The 19,951-nt window shown below is 42.1% G+C and overlaps 2 protein-coding genes across 4 annotated transcripts in view; one reads left to right on the forward strand and one right to left on the reverse strand.

Annotated features, from left to right (window-relative positions):
- Window positions 1–19,951, forward strand: part of LOC100619697 (zinc finger protein 420-like) — a 380,349-nt gene that overhangs the window by 268,627 nt on the left and 91,771 nt on the right. The window lies entirely within an intron of this gene.
- Window positions 1–19,951, reverse strand: part of LOC103095432 (zinc finger protein OZF-like) — a 41,975-nt gene that overhangs the window by 13,624 nt on the left and 8,400 nt on the right. Inside the window, exons 2-3 of one of the 3 annotated variants that reach the window (XM_016428787.2) lie at window positions 19,695–19,746; window positions 1,881–2,007 (exon numbers count right to left, since the gene is read on the reverse strand). In XM_016428787.2, coding sequence (XP_016284273.2) covers window positions 1,881–2,007; window positions 19,695–19,727 — 160 coding nt within the window. In that variant the 5' untranslated portion in view covers window positions 19,728–19,746. The remainder of the gene's footprint in view (window positions 1–1,880; window positions 2,008–19,694; window positions 19,747–19,951) is intronic. The other 2 variants (XM_056812777.1, XM_056812767.1) reach the window with 2 other exon arrangements.

The following is a 19,951-nucleotide window of genomic DNA, read 5'->3' on the forward strand; positions in this document are numbered from 1 at the left end:
CTCAGAGGCTTCTTTCTAGGCTCCCATCTCCCTAAAGTGAAATGTTGTGGTCACCTGATTGTCCAAGAACAAGACAAAGACTGAGCCCCAGAGACCAAGAAAGGGACTGGGGTGATGATTTAGGGAAAGCTTAGCTTTGGATCTCTTCCAGGTAAGGCAGCACTCTTCACTCCTCCCTATGGAGAGGAGAATCAGGAAACCAGCTTCCTGGTACCACTCTACATTGAGACTACCTGATCTCAGTTGGGTCCTCACAATGGCAAGGCAATCCTGTGACATCTTCCTCATGTATTCCCTTTGCCATCCACCACAGCAGCCTTCCAAAGATTTCCCTGGTCTCCAGCTCTCCCTTATGACTTCCTCCCATCCCCTGCCTCACCTTCTGAGGTGAGAACTTGGCCTCATATTTCACTGAATAAAAGCTTGTCCTCTCTGAAAAGCTCTCTTATCCTCCACATTTCACTCAGCTCAGCTGACTCCTTTTCCTTTTTAACCTCCAGATCAGAGGAAAAGGTCATCCTCCTAGCTAAAGATAATCTTTTTCCATGGGCAAGGAATCCCATACCATCCCTCATCTAAACCCATATAAGCTTTGTTTTCTCTGCTATACATTTCTCCACAATCCTGTCTGGCTTTCCTGAAGCCTCAGGCCCCCTGCCACAATTCGACTTCTCTAGCTCTCCTTCCCTTCAGAGCCTTCCCTCTCATTATTGACTGCCCTCGGGCTGGGAATCTTATAAAGGGGATATTAGAAATTAAGTCTTGTTACATTAATTTAGAGGTAAGAAGTGGAGCTGACTTGAGAAAGAATTGGAATTTGAAAAAGTGCCAGTTTCAAATGTTGATAGTGTGTGGGGGAGGTGTAATGGTTTTTCTGTGGCAGTTGTTCTCTGGAAGTTACTCTCTCTCTGAGTATTGGGAGCAGGTTAACATCTTCTTTTCTTTCTCTTCACTGTCTGAGGTAGAAGGAAAGGCGGGAAAAACCTGAAAGAGCAAATAGATTTCCTTTTCCAAGTTGGGAAACACTGGTGACTATTGCTGTTTTATAAACTGTTTTATCTATGAGAAGATCAAACAAAGGCTTGGACTTTGTTTTGGACTCTGAATCTTCTAAGACTCAGAGTCCTAACTTAGTTCTTGCTGAGGCTCAGCCTGCTGGCCTTTGTTATTTAAATAACTTGGAGACAAAGTTAAGAATTATATACAGATAATAGTGTTAGTTTATTGTAGAATAGGAAACTTTGGGTTAGTCAGATCAGGAAGGAGCAGTGTAGTGTGTGGAAACAGGAGAAGTGGTTCCTTACAGAACTAGGGAGTTTTTTGGGGGTGGAGTTAGAATCACTTAGAGTTAGAAATCCTTTTATATCCTTATATTCTCAATAAATAGTTTATTTTTGTATAACAAGAGTCTCCTTGGGGTCCTGGTACCTGATCTCCTGGGGACACCTAGGAATTTTGAGCTATGAGTTTATGCTGTTTAAAGAGAAAAATACTAGATCCCCAAAACTAGATCCGCCCTAGAGAGGAAGAAAGTAGAAGGAAAACCCTTCTGAACAGTTTTCCCAGATGGGTTTGGGAGCCCCAATTCCAGGCAAGGGAGAGGTGAGATGGAATCAGCTCTGAGATTATTTCCACGTCTGAGTTTCTCCAACACGTATTTGATCTCAGCCTTCAGGAGCACCAAAGGGAACCCTCAAGGTTCCATTACACAACGCAAAGTCCTTTTATAGGTGAACAGGCACCAGGAGGCCTGGCTCTGCGACTCAGCATACCAGCTCTCTTCCCTTCTTCATGACTGAAAACTGCTCCCAACGCTGCCTGATGCTGAGGGTAATATTCCCTTGGATAGCTGACTCAGGCAGCAGGGAGAGACTCCTTACCCACAGAGAGCAGGTTCTGGGCATTCTCCAGCATCACCTCCTTGTACAGCTTCTTCTGGGGAAGGGACAAGAGTCGCCACTCCTCCTGGGTGAAGTCCACAGCCACATCCTTGAACGTCACCACCTCCTAGAGCAGCCCAAGTCAGAGCACAGAGGACTGAAAGCCACATCACAATGAAGAGCCCACCTCTGGTCAGTTACAGGAGGAAACTGACCAACAAAGATGGGAGGGGCCCAAAGGTCCCACCCTTTGTCAGTGTCAGAGTCAGCACTAGAAGCTGAGTCTTTAAGAGCCCAATGGAAGCTTGAGAAAAGCAGCTCTATGGTGCTCCAGAAGGAAGCTGAGAAGTTTCTAATGAGTGAAGGAAAATATCTAGGGGACCCTCATTGCAGCTTGGATCCCAGGGGCCCCAGCTGTGGGATGTAGCTGTCAGTCACATGTCTGTGGCCCTGTTGCTGTGCCCCAGTGTAGCCAGCATCAGTGTGAGAATCATCAACCTGCCAGAGCCCCAGCCAGGGAAGGGGAAGCTAGGGGGCATGTAAAAGGCAGGTGAGGGAAGGAGAGGGGGCTTTAGTACCCCCCAACCCCAGAACTAATTGCTTCTCTGGGTTAGGGGTTTGTCCCCAAGCTTTCCTGATCTCTTGATCTCTGCTAAGCCCAGACTGAGCAAACAATTGAGAATGAGATCTAGAAAGGCTGAGACCTCTCTCTCTTTCTGCCTTTCTCATACTCTCTTTACTAATAAATGTTCATCAATCTGGTAATAATCCCCAAGATCCATTTTTACTTATAACACTGTGGAAGGCACAAGAAAGGAGAGAATGTGTGCAGAGAGCTCTGGAGAGATCCCGGGGACTCAGGATGCAGCCCAGGGTGACCTATCCTCAGAGAAGGCTGAGCTGATCTCGTATCATTTACTTATTGATCCTATTTACCAGTAACTGCTTTTGGCTGGTAACTGCCTGAGTCCTGGTTCTGTCTCCTGACTCATCTCCACATTCCACCAGCCTATAATAGGTGAAGTGCAGAATCCAGCTCTTGGGCACTTTATCACTGTTCTGGTCTCATTTCAAGGCATTAGCTGACATTGGAAGATTTAGGGGAGCCCCAGGGAGTCATGTCTAGTCTTTCTACACCCCCAACCCATCTCACAGATGTCTGGTTTGCTGCCCAAAGTCAGAGCCCTGACCTTGCCCTGAACTCACACAAGAATCTCTTCTTAGTCTGAGGAGAGGAGGAGGGTTGGGGCACTGCTGGCTCCATATTATTGATGATTCCAATCAATCACAGCATCCCTGATTATCCCAGCTCTATAACCAATGGTGACCCTCCATGCTATGTTAGACATCACTTACCCTGTCTGTTCTTTGTTCTGTGCTCCCCCAAACCTAACAGAGATCTATCCTTCTGTTCAGTTTACCCTTTGGTTAAATTTCACTCCCAACACCTGCAAATGTGAGCTTCAAAATGTTGGATAGAACAGTAGATGCTAACTAATGAAGAGGAGTCTGAAGTATTTGTAGGAAGAGACACCAAAGGGAAAAGATCATTTGCTTCTTGAATACCTCCAGCAGCAGAAATTGAGGAGGAGTGAATAACTGAAGACAATAGTAGCAGCAGAAGAACATCAGAGAGAGCAGAAAGAAGCTTCTTTTAAAAACTACAGACAAGGAGAAAGGGAAGGAGGAAACCCAGGAGGGCTAAAGGTGAAGACAAGGACAGAGAGGATCATGGGAAGAATCCTGTGCATCCCATCTACTCCAGGAGGATGCTTCTTGTGTTGGACTGCAGGACCACAGGGGAGAAGAGGTGGAAGATATAGAGAAGATGGGGACACACCCAGGGAATCTCAGGACCAGAAACTTTCATTTCCATTCCCTCTACAGTCAGCACCTGTTCTGCCCTTCTGGGGATTCCTCAAGAGGCAAAAGACAATCCTTGCCTTCCAGGACTTCACAGTCCAGTGCAGGAGGGAGATAATACACAGACAATGGGCACAAAGCAAGCTCTATCTAGGAGGAATAGGTAAGAATGGAAAGAATGAAGGCACTCTGACCAAGAGGGATGAGGGAAGGTTTCCTGTAGAAAGTTTTTAGTTTTAAGTTGAGACTTAGAGGAAGTTTAAAGGGGTCAGTGATCTGAAATGTGGAGGAAAAACATTCCAGACATGAGATGAAGCCACTGAAAATGCCTGGACATAGACATAGCCAGATCACAGGGTGCATAGAGTGACAGATCTAGAGTCAGGAAGACCTGGGTTCAGATGTGACCTCATTCGCTTCCTAGCTGTGTGATCCTGGATAAGTCCCTTAACACTGATTGCCTAGCCCTCATCACTCATCTATCTTAGAACTGATTCTAAGATGGAAGGTAAGGGTTTAAAAAAAACAAAACACTTTTCTATTTTGGGCCAGTTAGGTGACTCTGTGAATAGAGAATTAGAACTAGATACAGAAAGTCCTGGGTTCAAATATGACCTTTGACACTTCCTACTTATGTTACCCTGGGTAAGTCACTTACCCCCAATTGCCTACCTCTTAGCCAGCTTCTGACTCACAATAGATGCTTACAGATTCTAAGACAGAAAGTAAAGGACTTTTTTTTTTTAAGTCTGCAGCTGAAGGAATCCAGGAGGCCAGGTTCCTTAGATCAAAGAATACAGACTGGGGAATAATGAATAAGAGGATGAGAAAGAGGGCTTTGAACACCAAACAGAATGTTTTATATTTGATCCTGGTGGGAATAGGGAGCCACTGGGGTTTATGGAATAGAGGAATGACATGATCAGAACTGCTCTGTAGGAAAATCACTCTGGTGGGAGAATGGAAGAGGCCTTGGAGTGGGAAGAGTCTTGTAGGAGACAGACCCAGCAGCAGGTTATCTTAATAGTTCAGGAGGGAGATGATGTGGGCCTCCACCAGGATGATGGCAGTGAAGAGGGCCTATTGGAGAGATGCTGCAAAGGTGAAACTGACAGGTCCTGGCACCATTTTGGATATGTGGGTAAGGGATAGTGAGGAGTCAAGGGGGACTCCTTGGTTTTGAGCCTCGGGGACAAGGAGGATACAGCTACAGAGAAGGTGGGGCTTCTGCCTAGGTGAGAAAGAACAACATGTTTGGGACACACTGAGCTCAAGTTGTCTACAGGTCAACTAGTGTGAAATCCCTGTAAGGAAATTTGAGATGAAAGACCAGAGTTCAGCACAGAGATTAGGGCAGAAAATGTAGATCTGAGACTCATCAGCAGAGAGATGGTGCTTGTATCCCTAGTGGCTGATGAGATGACCAAGGAAAGAAGTCCAGAGGTAGCAGTATAGAGGGCCAAATACAAGGCTGGAGGAACTCCCTGACCCTAAACTCTACTGTTACAAGATCTAGAGGAGGAGCCAGCAGAGATGACAGAAAATCACAGGTCAGAGAAGTAGGAGCTAAACCAGGAGAGAGAGAGAGAACCATGTCCTAAAACCCTAGACAGAAGAGAATATCAAGGAGGAGAGAGTGGGCCATAAGCATCAAAGGCTGCAGACAGGAAAGAGAAGAGCATACAGGGGAGGAGGTACAGAGGAGAAGGCAAAGCCTGAGAAGATGGAGAAAGGATGGAGGCCCTAACTTGACATGGAAGGGGGTTCCAATGATGAATGTTCTCATGGGTAAAGGGAGATGAGGACTCACACTGAGGCCAGAGAAACTTGCTACCTGAAGTATACTTGTCCTGAGTGGGGGGAGGCTGCAAGTTGTAGTGGGGGTAGAGGTGTCCAGTGTGACAATTGAGAGGAGTGGGACAGCTTAGACCCAGGGACCAGATTTCCAGGCAAATATAGAAGAAATTAAAGAGGTTAACTGTGACAAGTGAAGATGAAATGCCTGAGGAATCAAAGCTCTGCTCTTCTGAGCACATCAGTTTATTAAAACAAGGTGTGCCAACTGCGTAACCAATAAGGACCAGGACCTTTCCTGGGCTTAGGGCTGGACCTCAAAATCAGGGGCAAAAGAGACTTAAAAGAGATGAATTAAATAAGACCAACGAATACAAAGGAAACAATCCAATGTTGGGTCATCTGCTTCCTAACTGGAAAAAAGCTTAGTGACTTGCCAAGTCAGAATGGGGAAGAGGGACAGAGGAAGCTCTCTGAAAAGGGGTCCCACTCCTTCTCAACATCTGTAAACAATCAACAGAACAAAAAAGTAATAACTGATTGATCAATATGGACCCAGTTTGCAGATGAGACCCACTGAATGCCTGAGACATACCATTAGGAGAAAACTCCTTCCATCAGTCTCAGGATCTGACTGTGTTTTTGGTCAGCCTAAGCTCTGGCCTTAGCTGAGGGTCTCTAAACAGCAGGTACAGGAGGTCCAGTTTCCTAGCCAGGCAGGAAGAGGTTCAAATACTGTAAAGCCACTTTCTCCCAATTCTTCCCATTGAATAAACTTTCCTCTCCATCCAGAATCTGGATGAGGCACACAACTGAACAGGAGGGAACTGAGCCACCTCCAGAGCTCTGAGTCACAAGATGGAGAGTGTTTCCACAATTCACCCCTCGCTGCCCCAAAGCCCTCCCTTCCTGCTCAAGAGAAAATCAGCTCAGGAGATGGCAAGAGGTCGGCTTGTCCCAGCTTCTTCACATACCCTACAGGAAATGCTGAGACCATGCTTCATGGGAATACTGAGAACAGAGATTTGCTGGAAAGAGCAGCCATGTCAACCTCTGCACCTCTCCTCAGAGACGGGGAGCTCCACACTTTAGTCCACACCAGTTTCTCTAGTGAAACCTCACAGAAGCAGCTTCAGATTGAACAGAATTCTTAGAGTATCAAATCCAAAAATATAATCCAGGAAAAATGTAATTTTGCCCCTCATGACATCAGGAAGAGGGGATCTGACAGGGCTGGACAAAATCATAATAAAATTCATTTTGGAAAAACGAAAAGATAAACCACATCAAGGAAAGTGATGAAAAGAAGCCAGGATAAATGGGGAACAGCATGACCAGAGCTCAGACCAGATCACAAGTCGGAAGTCACCCTAAACCTGGGGTACTGGGTGATTGATAGAAATGGGCAAAAGACTGAAGAGATGAAATGCAAAGAAGAAAAACTGGAGAGAGCAGACAGAATCCTCCAGACCCCAGTGGGGAGAGAGAAGATTCTATGGAAGGTTGAGAAGGAGGAGCAGTTAACCCAAGCTGACTTCTGGACATACTTCTTGAAGTGGTCTGGTCACTTTACCACTTGATTTCACTTCTCTCTGGTCAACCTCTCTGAAAGAGGAAAGCTGAAGAGGTGCTTAGCTTTTATCCTCCTTGACCTGGTTGAACTGAAAGAGTCTTGCCCAGTGAAGACCTCAACTGAATAGAAAGGACTTTCAACTTCCATCAGAGATAGGGGGATTATACCTTAGGGAAACCCTTTTTCCTTTCTCCTGTTAATTTCCCAGTCCCCTCTTTCCCAAAAGACAATAAATTAGACCTTTTTCATATAAGAAGCTGTCTTTAACTTTGTAGTAGGAGTGAGAATTTAAAACATTCAAAAGGGAAGATTGGAGAGGGGCTGACACCATCTGGTAGGCAGAGACTCCATTGGACTGTCTAGCAGGGGGAACAAGGAGGAAAGTGTTTCTTTGAATTCAGTTCCCTTAACTCAACCTGCATCCTGGGTGTAATATTTATTGGGAAAGGAAATGGGATTGGAAAACCGGGGGATACATGGGAGGTTTGTATGGGGTAATGAGGAGTTAAGGGGAGAGAGGGAACAATGTTTGGTGAGGCAAGGGAGGGAGATGACCTCTGCTGAGAGGAAACAGCAGGGGTCCAATAAGGATGGTTTGTCTTTGAATGACTGAAACTGAAGTTCAGCTCCCTCTATGACCAGAAAAGATAGTCCACTTATCTGACTGCGAATTCAAATAACATAAAGTTTAATAATTAGTTGGGATTGGAGTTTTTCTCAGTTTCAGACCTGAGGCCAGGCCCCAGAGGCTGGCGGAGGGTTTGTCCCACTCCCGTCTACTCTCGTTGTTCTAATTCAGAATCTTAGCAGTACACAGAAAGCAAACAAAAACAATTCTAACCTTTAGAAGCCTGTGTCTTTGGGATGAACCAAGAAGAGCATGCCACTCCAGACTGGGCTGAAGAAGCTCCTCTCTCCTCGACACCTGGAAGCCAGACCCACGGGGCAGGAAGGAAGTGCTAGTCACAAGACCCAACTGCCACTCCCAGCAGGAAGAAAGTGCTAGTCACAAGACCCAACTGCCACACCCAGTTGGTCCCTTCCCCCACAAACTGTCAGTCTTGTTTCCTTTCCACATGGGGTAACATCTATTCAGTCCCCCTTTCTCAATATCCCCCCCCCCCACTACAACTGGTAAGATAATAAGGAGATAAAGCAATGGAACAGATTAAAGAAAATAACTCCTGTCAAGTGGCAAATAAGCAATTTTGAAGAAAATTCCTTATTTGGTAAAAACTGCTAAGAAAATTGGAATGTAGCCTGGAAGGAAATGAGGCTCCAAGCATAAGCCTATACCATACTCTACTAGACATGGTTTAAGGAAATGAGAGCTTAATGTTAAAGATCACACTATAAGAAGGTAGGAAACAGCTCATACATATCTCACGGTACAAGGAGATATATGTAGAATAATATATTTTCTCCCCAATTACAGGGAAAAACAACTTCTAACATTCATTTTTTTAAATTGAGTTCCAAATAGTCTCCCTCCATTCCCCATCCCTGAGAGAACAAGCAATCTGATCTAGACTTTACCTGATTAATCACATAAAATATTTTTTCTTTTTAGTCATTTTGTGGAAAAAATATCAAACTAAAGAAAATGAAAATAAGAAAAAAAAGGGAAACATGTTTTAGCCTGAATTCAGAGTCCAGTAGACAGCTTTTCTCACCACGAGTCCTTTAGGATTGTCTTACTACACTGAAATGCTGAGAACAGCTTCTGACCACACAATGTTGCTGTTATCCTATAAAATGTTCTCCTAGAAAAATTAGTCAATAGATATGTGGAGAAAAATAAATAGGGACAAAAAGGAATACACCTTCTTTTCAGCAGAACATGGTACATTCATAAAGACTGACCATGTACTAGGGCATAAAAACATGGCAAATAAGTGCAAAAGAGCAGAAAAAATAAATGCAACTGTTTCAGATTATAATGCAATAAATTTATAATTAGTAAGGGTACATGGAGAGCCAAATCAAAAATTAATTGGAAATTAATATGATTCTCCAAAATTAAAGAACAAATCATAGACACAATAATTTCATTGAAGAAAATGACAATGATGAGACATTGAACTCTATGGAATTCAGGAAAAGCAGTACTCAGGGAGAAAATTTATATCCTTGAGTTCATATATTAACAAATTAGGGAGGGCAGAGATCAACAAATTGGACATTCAAATCAAAAAACTTGAAAGTGAACAAATTAAAAACCCCCAGATGAAAACTAAATTAGAGATCCTAAAAATTAAAGGAGAAATCAATAAAATCAAAAGTAAAAGAACTACTGAATTACTAAATAAGACTAGGAGCTGGTATTTAAAAAAAACAAATAAAATAGAAAAAAATACTGGTAAATCTAATAAAAAAAAGGAAAAAAGGAAACCAAATGAACAGTGTCAAAGATGAAAAGGGTGACCTCACCTCTAATGAAGAGGAAATTAAGGCAATCATTAAAAACTATGTTGCCCAATTATATGGCCATCTAGGTGATATAGATGAATATTTACAAAAATATAAATTGCTTAGATAACAGAAGAAATAGAATACTTAAATAATCCCATAACAGAAAAAGAAATTGAAGAAACCATCAAAGAACTCCCTAAGAAAAAATCCCCAGGGCCTGATGGATTCACAAATGAATTCTATCAAACATTCAAAAAACAACTAATCCCCAAACTATACAAACTATTTGACATAATAAGCAAAGAAGGAGTTCTACCAAATTCCTTTTATAACACAAATATGGTACTGATTCCAAAGCTAGGCAGGTCAAAAACAGAGAAAGAAAACTATAGACCAATCTCCTTAATGAACAAAGATGCAAAAGTCTTAAATAGAATACTAGCAAAAAGACTCTAGCAAGTGATCATGAGAGTCATTCATTATGATCAGGTGGGTATACCAGAAATGCAAGAATGGTTCAATATTAGGAAAACCATCCATATAATTGACTATATCAACAAGCAAACCAATAAAAACCACATAAGTATCTCAATAGATGCAGAAAAAGCCTTTGACAAAATATAACACTCATTCTTATTGAAAACACAAGAAAGTATAGGAATAGAAGGGTCTTTCCTAAGAATAATAAATAGTATATATCTAAAACCATCAGCAAGTATCATGTGCAATGGGGACAAATTAGAAGTCTTCCCAATAAGATCAGGAATAAAACAAGGATGCCCATTATCACCTCTATTATTTAACATTGTACTAGAAACTGTAAAGGATACTTTTATAGCTGTGACTTAAAATCTAAATTAATTATTGGTTGCCAAGGAAAATCCCAAATAATAAAATACCCAAGTCAGCTGGAAATTATGGTGACTTTAATTAATATAGAGAGAAGGAATTAAGGAGGAGAGAGGGAGGAAAGAGTTAATTTAAACTGTTCTGGCTTTTGAGAGTCTCATGGTGTGGCATTTAAAAGAGTTAAGGGTATAAACTGTAAGTGATTAAAATAGTGGAAGACTTAAATTGTGATAGATATAAGAGTGGGTGAGTAAATTTGTGACCACAGGAAATATGTTTTCACTACAGTGTCTTGTTTTATATCAAATATTTAAGGTGGTCACCAGGGAAATATTCCCAATTATGAAATATACCCAAATCAACTGGGTTTTATAGAGAATTTTAATTAATAATACAATGAGGAATTAAAGAAAGAGAGAAGGAGAGAGAAAGGGAATTAATGAGAAAAGAATAGGCCGGCCTAGGGCAGCCCTGGCCAACCCAGGCCTAAGCCTTAAGAGAGAAATCAGTCAGTCCTTAATCACTCACCATAAGATTTGTCCAAGCAAGGGATTCAGAGGGACAGAGTCTCCCCAGAGGGAGTTCCAGCCAGAGTCAGCCTCCCTTGAAAGACCTCTTTAGAGATTGTCTCTCAAGAGCCTGTATATCTCCAGCGAGATCCCCTTTGTATTACTTTTAAAAATAGGCATGGATTAAAGAACTTTTTGCCTCATTATAAGTAAGGGTTTAAGTACTTTCATTGTTTAGCAAGGAGTTTTCTCCCCTAAAGCAGTCTTAAGTACAGGTGGAGTAGAGGTCCTCCCATTTCTGATTCAAGTAGAGTTCTCACATTTTAGATGGGGAATGTTCCCAGTAGGGAATTGTTCCAATGGAGAATTCCCCAATGGGGAAATTTTTAACATTCACAAGTCTGAAAAATTTTAAGATTCACAATGGTAAGTGATAAGACTGACTTCCCTTTTCCCTTGGGCTCAGGGGAGGCCCCCTTTGGCAAAGGCCTTTAACTCCTTCCTGGCTCAGCCTGAGCCGGAGCAGTTTAAAGTAACTCTTTCCTCTCCCTCTCCTCCTTAATTCCTTCTCTCTATATCAATTAAAATCACCATAATTTCCAGCTGACTTGGGTATTTTAATATTTGGGATATCCAACGGCAACCAATTAATTTAGATTTTAATCACAACTATGAAATTATCCTTTACCGTTTTGGCTGACCATGTCAGTTATGATGAAATACCCTCAATCTTCTTAACTTTCCTAAACTTTTTCTTTACGGTGACTATCCCTAAGTACAGCTATTAATAGCTTATTTTGATCAGCTGTAGAGGTAAGTAAATTTGCATTTTTTTTCCCCTCTCTCCTTAAATTAGAGAGAATACCGCTATTGTTTGTTTGTTTTTTTAAACCAAAAATGGCAGGACTGAGGAAGCTGCTTAGCTACGAAACCTGTAGAAAGTTTTGGCCTTGTCCTGCTCCCCACGTGTGTTGTGAAGCTGCTAGGAAAATTTACAACAAAATAAGGCCCTTGGCAGTAGAGCCATCTACTGACAAAAGGCAAAATTACAGGCAACTTAATGTTTGACTTTAGAAATATGGGGTTATAGCCAGTTCACAACTTAGTTAACAACTGGCTTTTCAGTAAATACATTGTTCCTTTTACAGTACAAATATTGTTCTTTGTCTATTTCATAATCCCAGACTATGTATGGCAATGGCTCTACTTCAGTGTTTCTGTTTGAGATTTTACTTGTTGGAGCTGTAATGTATCCAATTCTCTCTAAGAGAGCCTGTAAAATACCATGCATAAGATATGGAATCAAATAATAGATTCAGGCCAGTCTCCCCTTGAAAAACCCATTTCCCAGTCGAACCAACTGATTGCTCCTTCTAATATTCAACAAAATGCAGAACTAAATACTTGGCTTGAGCTTATAGAGGAAAGTTTGGGGGAGGTCATAGCTTCTATAAAAAGCATTAAAAGAGAGTTAAGAACATTCCAGGATAGGAGTGATTTATCTCTCCATACTTCCCCATTATCAGAATCTCTGTCCCACCCTACTCTGGACAATATGGCTCCTAGTTCACAAACATGTCCCTACCACACCCAACTTACTACTACTCAACCGTTTCCTCTCCCCACCCATACTGACCATCCTAACCCCTCTACCTTAAGTTGTCCCTATCCACTGCCCCCCCCCATACTAATGAACCCCATGTTACTTTAAAGGTGGGTAACACCTATTATGATTGTCTTTTAGACACTGGAGCTTCCTGGTCTGTATTAAAGAGAACACCTGATTTATATTGTTATTCTTTTGGCTCAGAGAATGTAATGGGAGTATCAGGAATACCCCAAAGAGTTAAAGAACTTCCCCCTAGAATGGTATATGTAGTACCCCACAACATTCCTTCCTTTTGATGCCTGACTCCCCTTTAAATTTGCTGGGGAGGGACCTTCTATGCAAACTCAGAGCCACAATAACTTGCTCCGCAGATGGTTCCTTATCATTGGAAGTACCGGAGGAATCTTTAATTTTACTCCTTGTTAATTCTCTCAGAGAGTCAGGAGGAAAAAGAGCATCCCACCTTTGTAAAACCTGAAGATATACCAGAGTCTCTTTGGGCCACATCTTCTTCCAATATAGGCTTACTCAAGTCTGTTGTTCCTGTGCAGATAAAAACTAAATCTAGCCTACCTCCTTCCATTCCTTAGTATCCCCTCCCAAAAGAGGCAATTGAGGGAATTACCCCAGTAATTAACTCATTAATTGCACAGGGAATAATAATCCTTTGTAAATCAGAATACAACATACCCATCCTGCTCGTTAAAAAAACCAAAAAGAGGGCCCAATGGCAAACACCTCTATAGATTCGTGCAGGATTTGAGGGCTGTAAACAACCATGTTATGAAGAGACACTCCGTAGTTTCCAACATCAATACTATTATTTCTTCTATTCCTAGCACAGCTACATACTTTACAGTAGGAGACTTGTGCTCAGCCTTCTTTTCCATACCCATACATGAGAATTCCAGGCATATCTTTGCTTTCACCTGGCAGGGCCACAAGAACTCCTGGAGTCATCTCCCATAAGGTTTCATAGACAGCCCGAAGTTATTTGTGTAAATTTTGAGCCAAGATACCGATAATATAAAATTTAAAAACAGCAAATTAATCAAATACGTAGATGATCTACTCTTGGCTTCAAAAGATGCAGAAGAATGTCAGGAAGATAGTAAACACCTCCTTTTGGAATTGCGCAAAAGAGGTCATAAGATCTCGAAGGATAAAGTTCAGTGGTGTCTCCCCAAAGTAGAATATTTGGGGTCCATCCTAACTGTGGGTACCCACTTTATTTCTCCCAAATGAATTGAGAATATTCAAAATTTAAGCGCTCCTACCACTAAGAAACAGTTGAGAGCAATTTTAGGAGCAACAGGGTTTTGTAGACAATGGATTCCTTGCTATGGGGAAATTACTAAACCCCTTATAGCACGAACAAGGGATTCAGTCCCTGAGCCCCTAAAATTAGAGCCAGAACACCTGTCAGCTCTATCAGATCTAAAAAAGGCTATCCTCTCAGCCCCTGCTCTAGGCATCCCAGATCACAACAAGCCATTTACTTTGTATGTACATGAGCAAAGAGGAGTAACTTCAGGTGTTTTAACTCAGATTCTGAGGCCTTCTCAGCATCCAGTTGCTTATTATTCAGCCCAGCTGGACCCAATAGCTTCAGAAGCACCACCATGCCTTAGAGGAGTGGCTGCTACTGCTCTACTAGTGACAAAAATCGTTGATCTAGTATTGGGATGCCCATTAACAATTATGTGCCCACATGAGGTAGAAGCATTATTGCTAAGACAGAGAACACAGGCATTTTCTGATCAGCGAATTACAAGATATGAAATAACCTTGCTAAACAATGAAAATATTACTCTGAAACGCTGTACAACCCTTAATCCTGCCACCTTGCTTCCAGACTTACCAACTTCAGGAGAACCATTACACAGTTGTGAAACACTAGTGTCCATGGCAGAAAAGCCTCGGGATGATCTCTTGGACACTTCCTTAAGCAACTCAGACCTGATCTCATTTACTGATGGTTCTTCTTTCATGAGGGATGGCATACGCTACAATGGAGCTGCTGTAGTCACAGAATTTACCACTGAGTGGTCAGCATCACTGCCCTCTAACATTAGTGTTCAAGGGGCAGAACTCATAACTCTGAAACATGCCTGTATAATTGCCAACGGTAAAAAGATAACAATTTATATGGATTCTAGATATATGCTTTTGGCATTTGTCACTCAGTCAGCATACTATGGCTCCAGAGAGGACTTTTAACCTCAGCTGGAAAATCCATAGCTAATGCAGAAATTATTAATGAAGTTCTTTCTGCTCTCAAACAACCTGAAACCCTAGCTATAGTTCATTGCTCTGCCCATATGGGTGGCTCTGACCCTGTCTCTAGGGGAAATGACTGAGCAGATGTCGCTGCAAAGCTAGCAGCCATAGAAGGGCCTGAATTAATTTTAACATTAACAACCACTGATGATTTAAATTTATCACTTTCCTGTAATGAAAAGGAAGTGGAAAAATGGAAACAAAAGTTCAAAGCAAAACAGATTAATGGAGTATGAGTGTCATCTGAAGGGAAACCCCTGCTCCCTAGAAGTTTCTATCACCAAATTTGCCAATCTGTTCATAAAAATGGTCACTTTGGTACCCAGGGCATCATGGACTCTGTTAAGAAAGTATGGATAGCCCCTGGGATAACTACCATAGCCTCTAAAGTGTGTTTAGCATGCTCTACCTGCCAGGCATATAACCAACACATCTTTTGTGGCAAAGCTTTTGGTGGGCATCCTCTGGCTTACATACCTTTTGAGCACCTACAGATAGATTTCATAACAATGCCAAAGGCTGGACATCATAAATTTTGTCTAGTCATAGTAGATCAACTGACCTGATGGCCGGAAGCATTTCCTGCGACCCAAGCCACAGTGGCTTTTGTTGCTAAGGTACTTTTAAAATAAATTATTCCTCGCTTTGGCCTGCCAGCATGTATTGATTCAGATAGAGGAAGTCATTTTACTGATTCTGTCTTAAACCAAATATATTCTTGCTTGGAGATAACTCCGAAATTCCATGTTCCATATCATCCCCAGAGCCCAGGCCAAGTTGAGAGGATAAATAAAGAACTTAAAACTATGACTGGCAAATTATGCACTGAGACCCATTTAAAATGGCCTGAAATTCTCCCTCTGGCCCTATTTTATCTTAAAAGTAGGCCTAGAGGAGACCTACACATCTCACCATTTGAGATGCTTTTTGGCCATCCGCCTATATAGGCTAAACCTTTCTCCCCGGCATATACATCGCTATTAGGGGAGATACTACTATTGCTTCCTATATACAGGAATTATAGCACAAACTGCGTGAACTCCATGAATCCTGAACTGCAGCACAAGCCGGACCACTAGACTTTTCACTTCATGACCTGAACCCAGGAGACAAGGTGTATATTAAGAATTTCCAGTGTACTGGAGCAACTCAGCCTTCCTGGGAAGGACCATTCCAAATATTGTTAACTACTCCAACATCTATAAAGGTTGGAGAGAAGGACTCTTGGATTCATTGCTCACATGTAAAGAGAGCATCTTCTGTTGAGTCATTGACTGTATCCTATCACATGCATTGAAGATAATAATCCATTGACAAGTGGATGCTATTTTTCAAAAACACATTGAATTCCTGATATTTGTTCTTCTTTTCCCCCTTTTTTATTATTGCTTTTCTTTGGAATATTTGATGTTTCTCCCTTTTTCCTCATTTCTTGTACTAAAGATACATACAATTAAATATATTTTTTTCTCTCTCTGCAGTAATATGTTTACTATATAAATATACTTGCTATAATCTCAATACATACCCCAAAGGTTTAAACTGTGGGAACCTGCCATTTATTAATAAAATGTTATGGGACTATGATTAATGTTTGTGTCTGATTCCAGGAAATAGGATAAAAACAAGGAGCACAGACTTAACTTGAATAGTTAAAAAGAGCACACAGGAAATACTAATGTGGACTCGAGGTTGCGACACGTAACATACGTTAAGTTGTAGGAATTCCTTGTATCTACACTCTTTTTGAAGTACTCATACAAGTACCAAAATTTGACTATCATGCTGGCTCTCTATATCTCTGAGAATGACTAAAAATCATACCAGGGAATGATGCTTCCATATCAAAATAGAATTCTAGTTCCTTTCCTTCTTATAGTATGGCAACTTCCTGTAGTCTTGGCTGCAAATGGATAAGTGAAATATTACTACATTCTGTCCTACAGACTTGTGGAATAGAAATTACTTTAAATTGAATTTGTACAATGACTTTATGAATTTATTCTTGCTTACTCAACATTTTATATACCTAGATTTTGGTATTTTGATTCTGATTTTGAATTTTATTTTTTCTTTCTCCCAAAAGTTTAACTTTCTTCCATATTTTCCCCTTTATATATTTTTTTATTTTGTTTTTTGTTTGTTTTGGTTTTATTATTTTAGAAATCTTTTAATAACTGACTCATACACCCCCATAACTCAACAATGCATCCTGAGCTGAACTGGATGGTTTTTTTTAACACCCACTTCGGGGGGGGGGGGGTTGTATTTTAATAAAAATTTAAGATTTTTAATTTTCGTTAGAGAAAAGATCTTCAAGGAAGAAGCTTGCTAAATCCTAAATCCAGAGAATGAACTGTTGCAGAAAGATGCCAGAAAACCTACACTACATCAAGAAGATCTAGAATGAACTTTGGGTGTGCTTGATTGATCTGAAGTTTGATTGAACATGTATTGTAAATGTACACTTTTATGACAAAAGGGGACTGCCCCTAATTTGGCTTTTTGTCAATGTGCCTAGCAAAACATTGGTTTTGATTCCTCTTTTTTATTTCTCCCTAACTATTATAATTTCCTCTTAGAAACTGAATATTGTATACATCTGTAGTTAGAAGTGCTTTAGGACTACAAGATGATTATGTTAAATGATCAATGGGGAGACTAGTCTCCCAATGATCATCACAGGGGATTGTAAACTTTAAATTACTCCACCCTACTTAAACCTTACTTTAGGGGAAGATAAAGTTGTAATCTCCTAATTTAACAATGAAGGTACTTAGTTCTCACCTTATAGTGAAGCTAGAACTTTAAGTTAAGTCTATTTTTAGATCTTAATGCAAAAAGGTGTTAAGTAACTATAAAGGTTAAATAAATCACAAAAAGGTCAAGTAACTTATAAAAGGTGAACTTAACAAAGAAGTGTTAAGTAACTCAAAAGATATAATCAAATCAAAGAAGGTGAGAACTAAAAGTATGGGCCGTTCTGGAGAAAAAAGGCCTTTAATGTGATTGGTAGATGTGACAATTTAGAGGAGGAGACACAAGGGTGAAAGGTCTATATATTTGGCTCCCCTAGTGTTTCTGGAGATCCTTATTGGCTCTTTCCCCAGAGAGGTGGATCTGGCTGATCACAGTTCGATCCTGGAACTCAGCCTGGAGGAGCTTCCTCAGACAGCTTCCTAGAGACAGTCTCATGGTGAGTGATAAGACTGACTTCCCTTTTCCCTTGGGCTCAGGGGAGGCCCCCTTTAGCAAAGGCCTTTAACTCCTGCCTGGCTCAGCCTGAGCCAGAGCAGTTTATATTAACTCTTTCCTCCCTCTCCTCCTTAATTACTTCTCTCTCTATTAATTAAAATCACCATAATTTCCAGTTGACTTGGGTATTTTATTATTTGGGATATCCCATGGCAACTAATTAATTTAGATTTTAAGTCACAATGCTAAAATTATCCTTTACATGAGTCTACATAAGCTTTTTCTAGATCATCAGATTCAATACTTGACAAGTTCATGACATACACTGGAGCATTCCTGGCACCAAATTTTGCAGTGATATCAGCTCTGTGATTGCCTTAAGAGACTCTATCTCTGCTGCAGGTATGACTTTTACAATGGATCACCACTAGCTGTTTAGGTTTCTGGTAGCTCATGAGATTCTAAGTCACCTGTTCCTGCCAATCATTTTGCAGTCTTTATCTTTGCTTGATACAAAAGGAAAGTAATGAATGTTGGAGGAAATGTGGCAAAACTGGGACATTAATGCACTGCTGGTGGAGTTGTGAATTGATCCAACCAGTCTGGAAGGCAATTTGGAACTATGCCCAAAGGGAGATAAAAGACTGTCTGCCCTTTGATCCAGCCATAGCACTGCTGGGTTTGTACCAAAGAGATAATAAGGAAAAAGACTTGCACATCTCTGAATTGATTTTCTTTTTCTAGCATGATGGCCAAACTGACAGGTATGAGAGGGTGCCTCAGAGGTGTTTTAGTTTGCAGTAAAAGGACACAAATGCTTAGCCCAATTCTTCCTCTGACTCAGGGACACTGGCCTCCTGGCTGATCCTTGCAAAGACCTTCCCAGGCCTGATTCTGGGCCTCTCCTGGGGCTGTCTGTCTCCCTACAGGGAATGTTCTTCCTCCTGCCTCTGGCCTCAAAACTTCCTTCAAGTCCCATCTAAATCCTCCCCTCAGGAACCAATGATCTCCAGAACCCTGAGAGCCTTCCCAACCAGAAGGGCCCCCTCCATGTTGCCCCCACAGAGCTAATTTGGACATGGCTGCTGAGGGCTCTCCTTGGTCAGACTGGGGGAGCCTGGAGGGCAGCCAATGGCTTCTCCCTTCCTTTGGGCTGAGCAGTGCCCGGTACACACCAGGGTGTTCCACCACACTGGCTCAGCTGGGCTAAGAATGGGGGAGAGGAAGGAGCTGGAGGGACCCGGGAAGACTCGAGGACGTGAGGCAGAAGCCAGGAAGTAGTCCCAGGGGACAATGTCTTCCCTGAGGACCCCACAGAGCAGGGGACACCCTTGGGCTCTGCTCCAGACCAGACTCCAGAGGGAACAGGGGAGAAGCAGCAGAGAAGAGGCTGGGAGGGAGGCAGGCAAGCAGAGAGAGCCAAGACAGGATCCCCAGACAGGGAAGGACAAGGAGTCAATGGTTGTCCTAGGTGCTCATGTGTGATGGGGAGAAATCTGTCCAGGGAGGCAATGCCAGGAAGAGCTCTGGAGGTCTGAGTGGCCCCCAGGCCAAGGAATCCCTGCCAAAGCCCAGAAGAGCACCAGGAAGGGCTGTTCCTCCGACCTAGGATATTGGGACAGAAAGGGCCCAGCAGGAAGGAGGGAGCAGCTTCCCAGCCCATCTTGGCTCAGAGCCAGGGAAGGACCTCCTGGCTGAGGGGCTCCCATCTGGGCCTGGAATGTACTTACCTGGCCTGGAAGTCTGTCCCTCTCCAAGGCCATCCCTGGCACTCCAGGCTCCCTGTAGAGGCAGCAAAGGAGCCCCAGTCAGTCCCTCTGTGGAGCCTCCTCCATCTTTTCCCGGCCTCGTCTCCCCACTCAGGCTGCTGCTCCCCACCTTCCCCCCACTTTCTGGCCCCTGAATGGAGCTTCAGCCAAAACTCTTCCCAACAAGCCTCCATTGGCCCAGGGCATGTCTGACTTCTCTGGCCTTCTGAGCAACAGGA

The sequence above is a fragment of the Monodelphis domestica genome, chromosome 1 (genome assembly GCF_027887165.1).
Source record: "Monodelphis domestica isolate mMonDom1 chromosome 1, mMonDom1.pri, whole genome shotgun sequence".
NCBI classification, from domain to species: Eukaryota; Metazoa; Chordata; class Mammalia; order Didelphimorphia; family Didelphidae; genus Monodelphis; species Monodelphis domestica.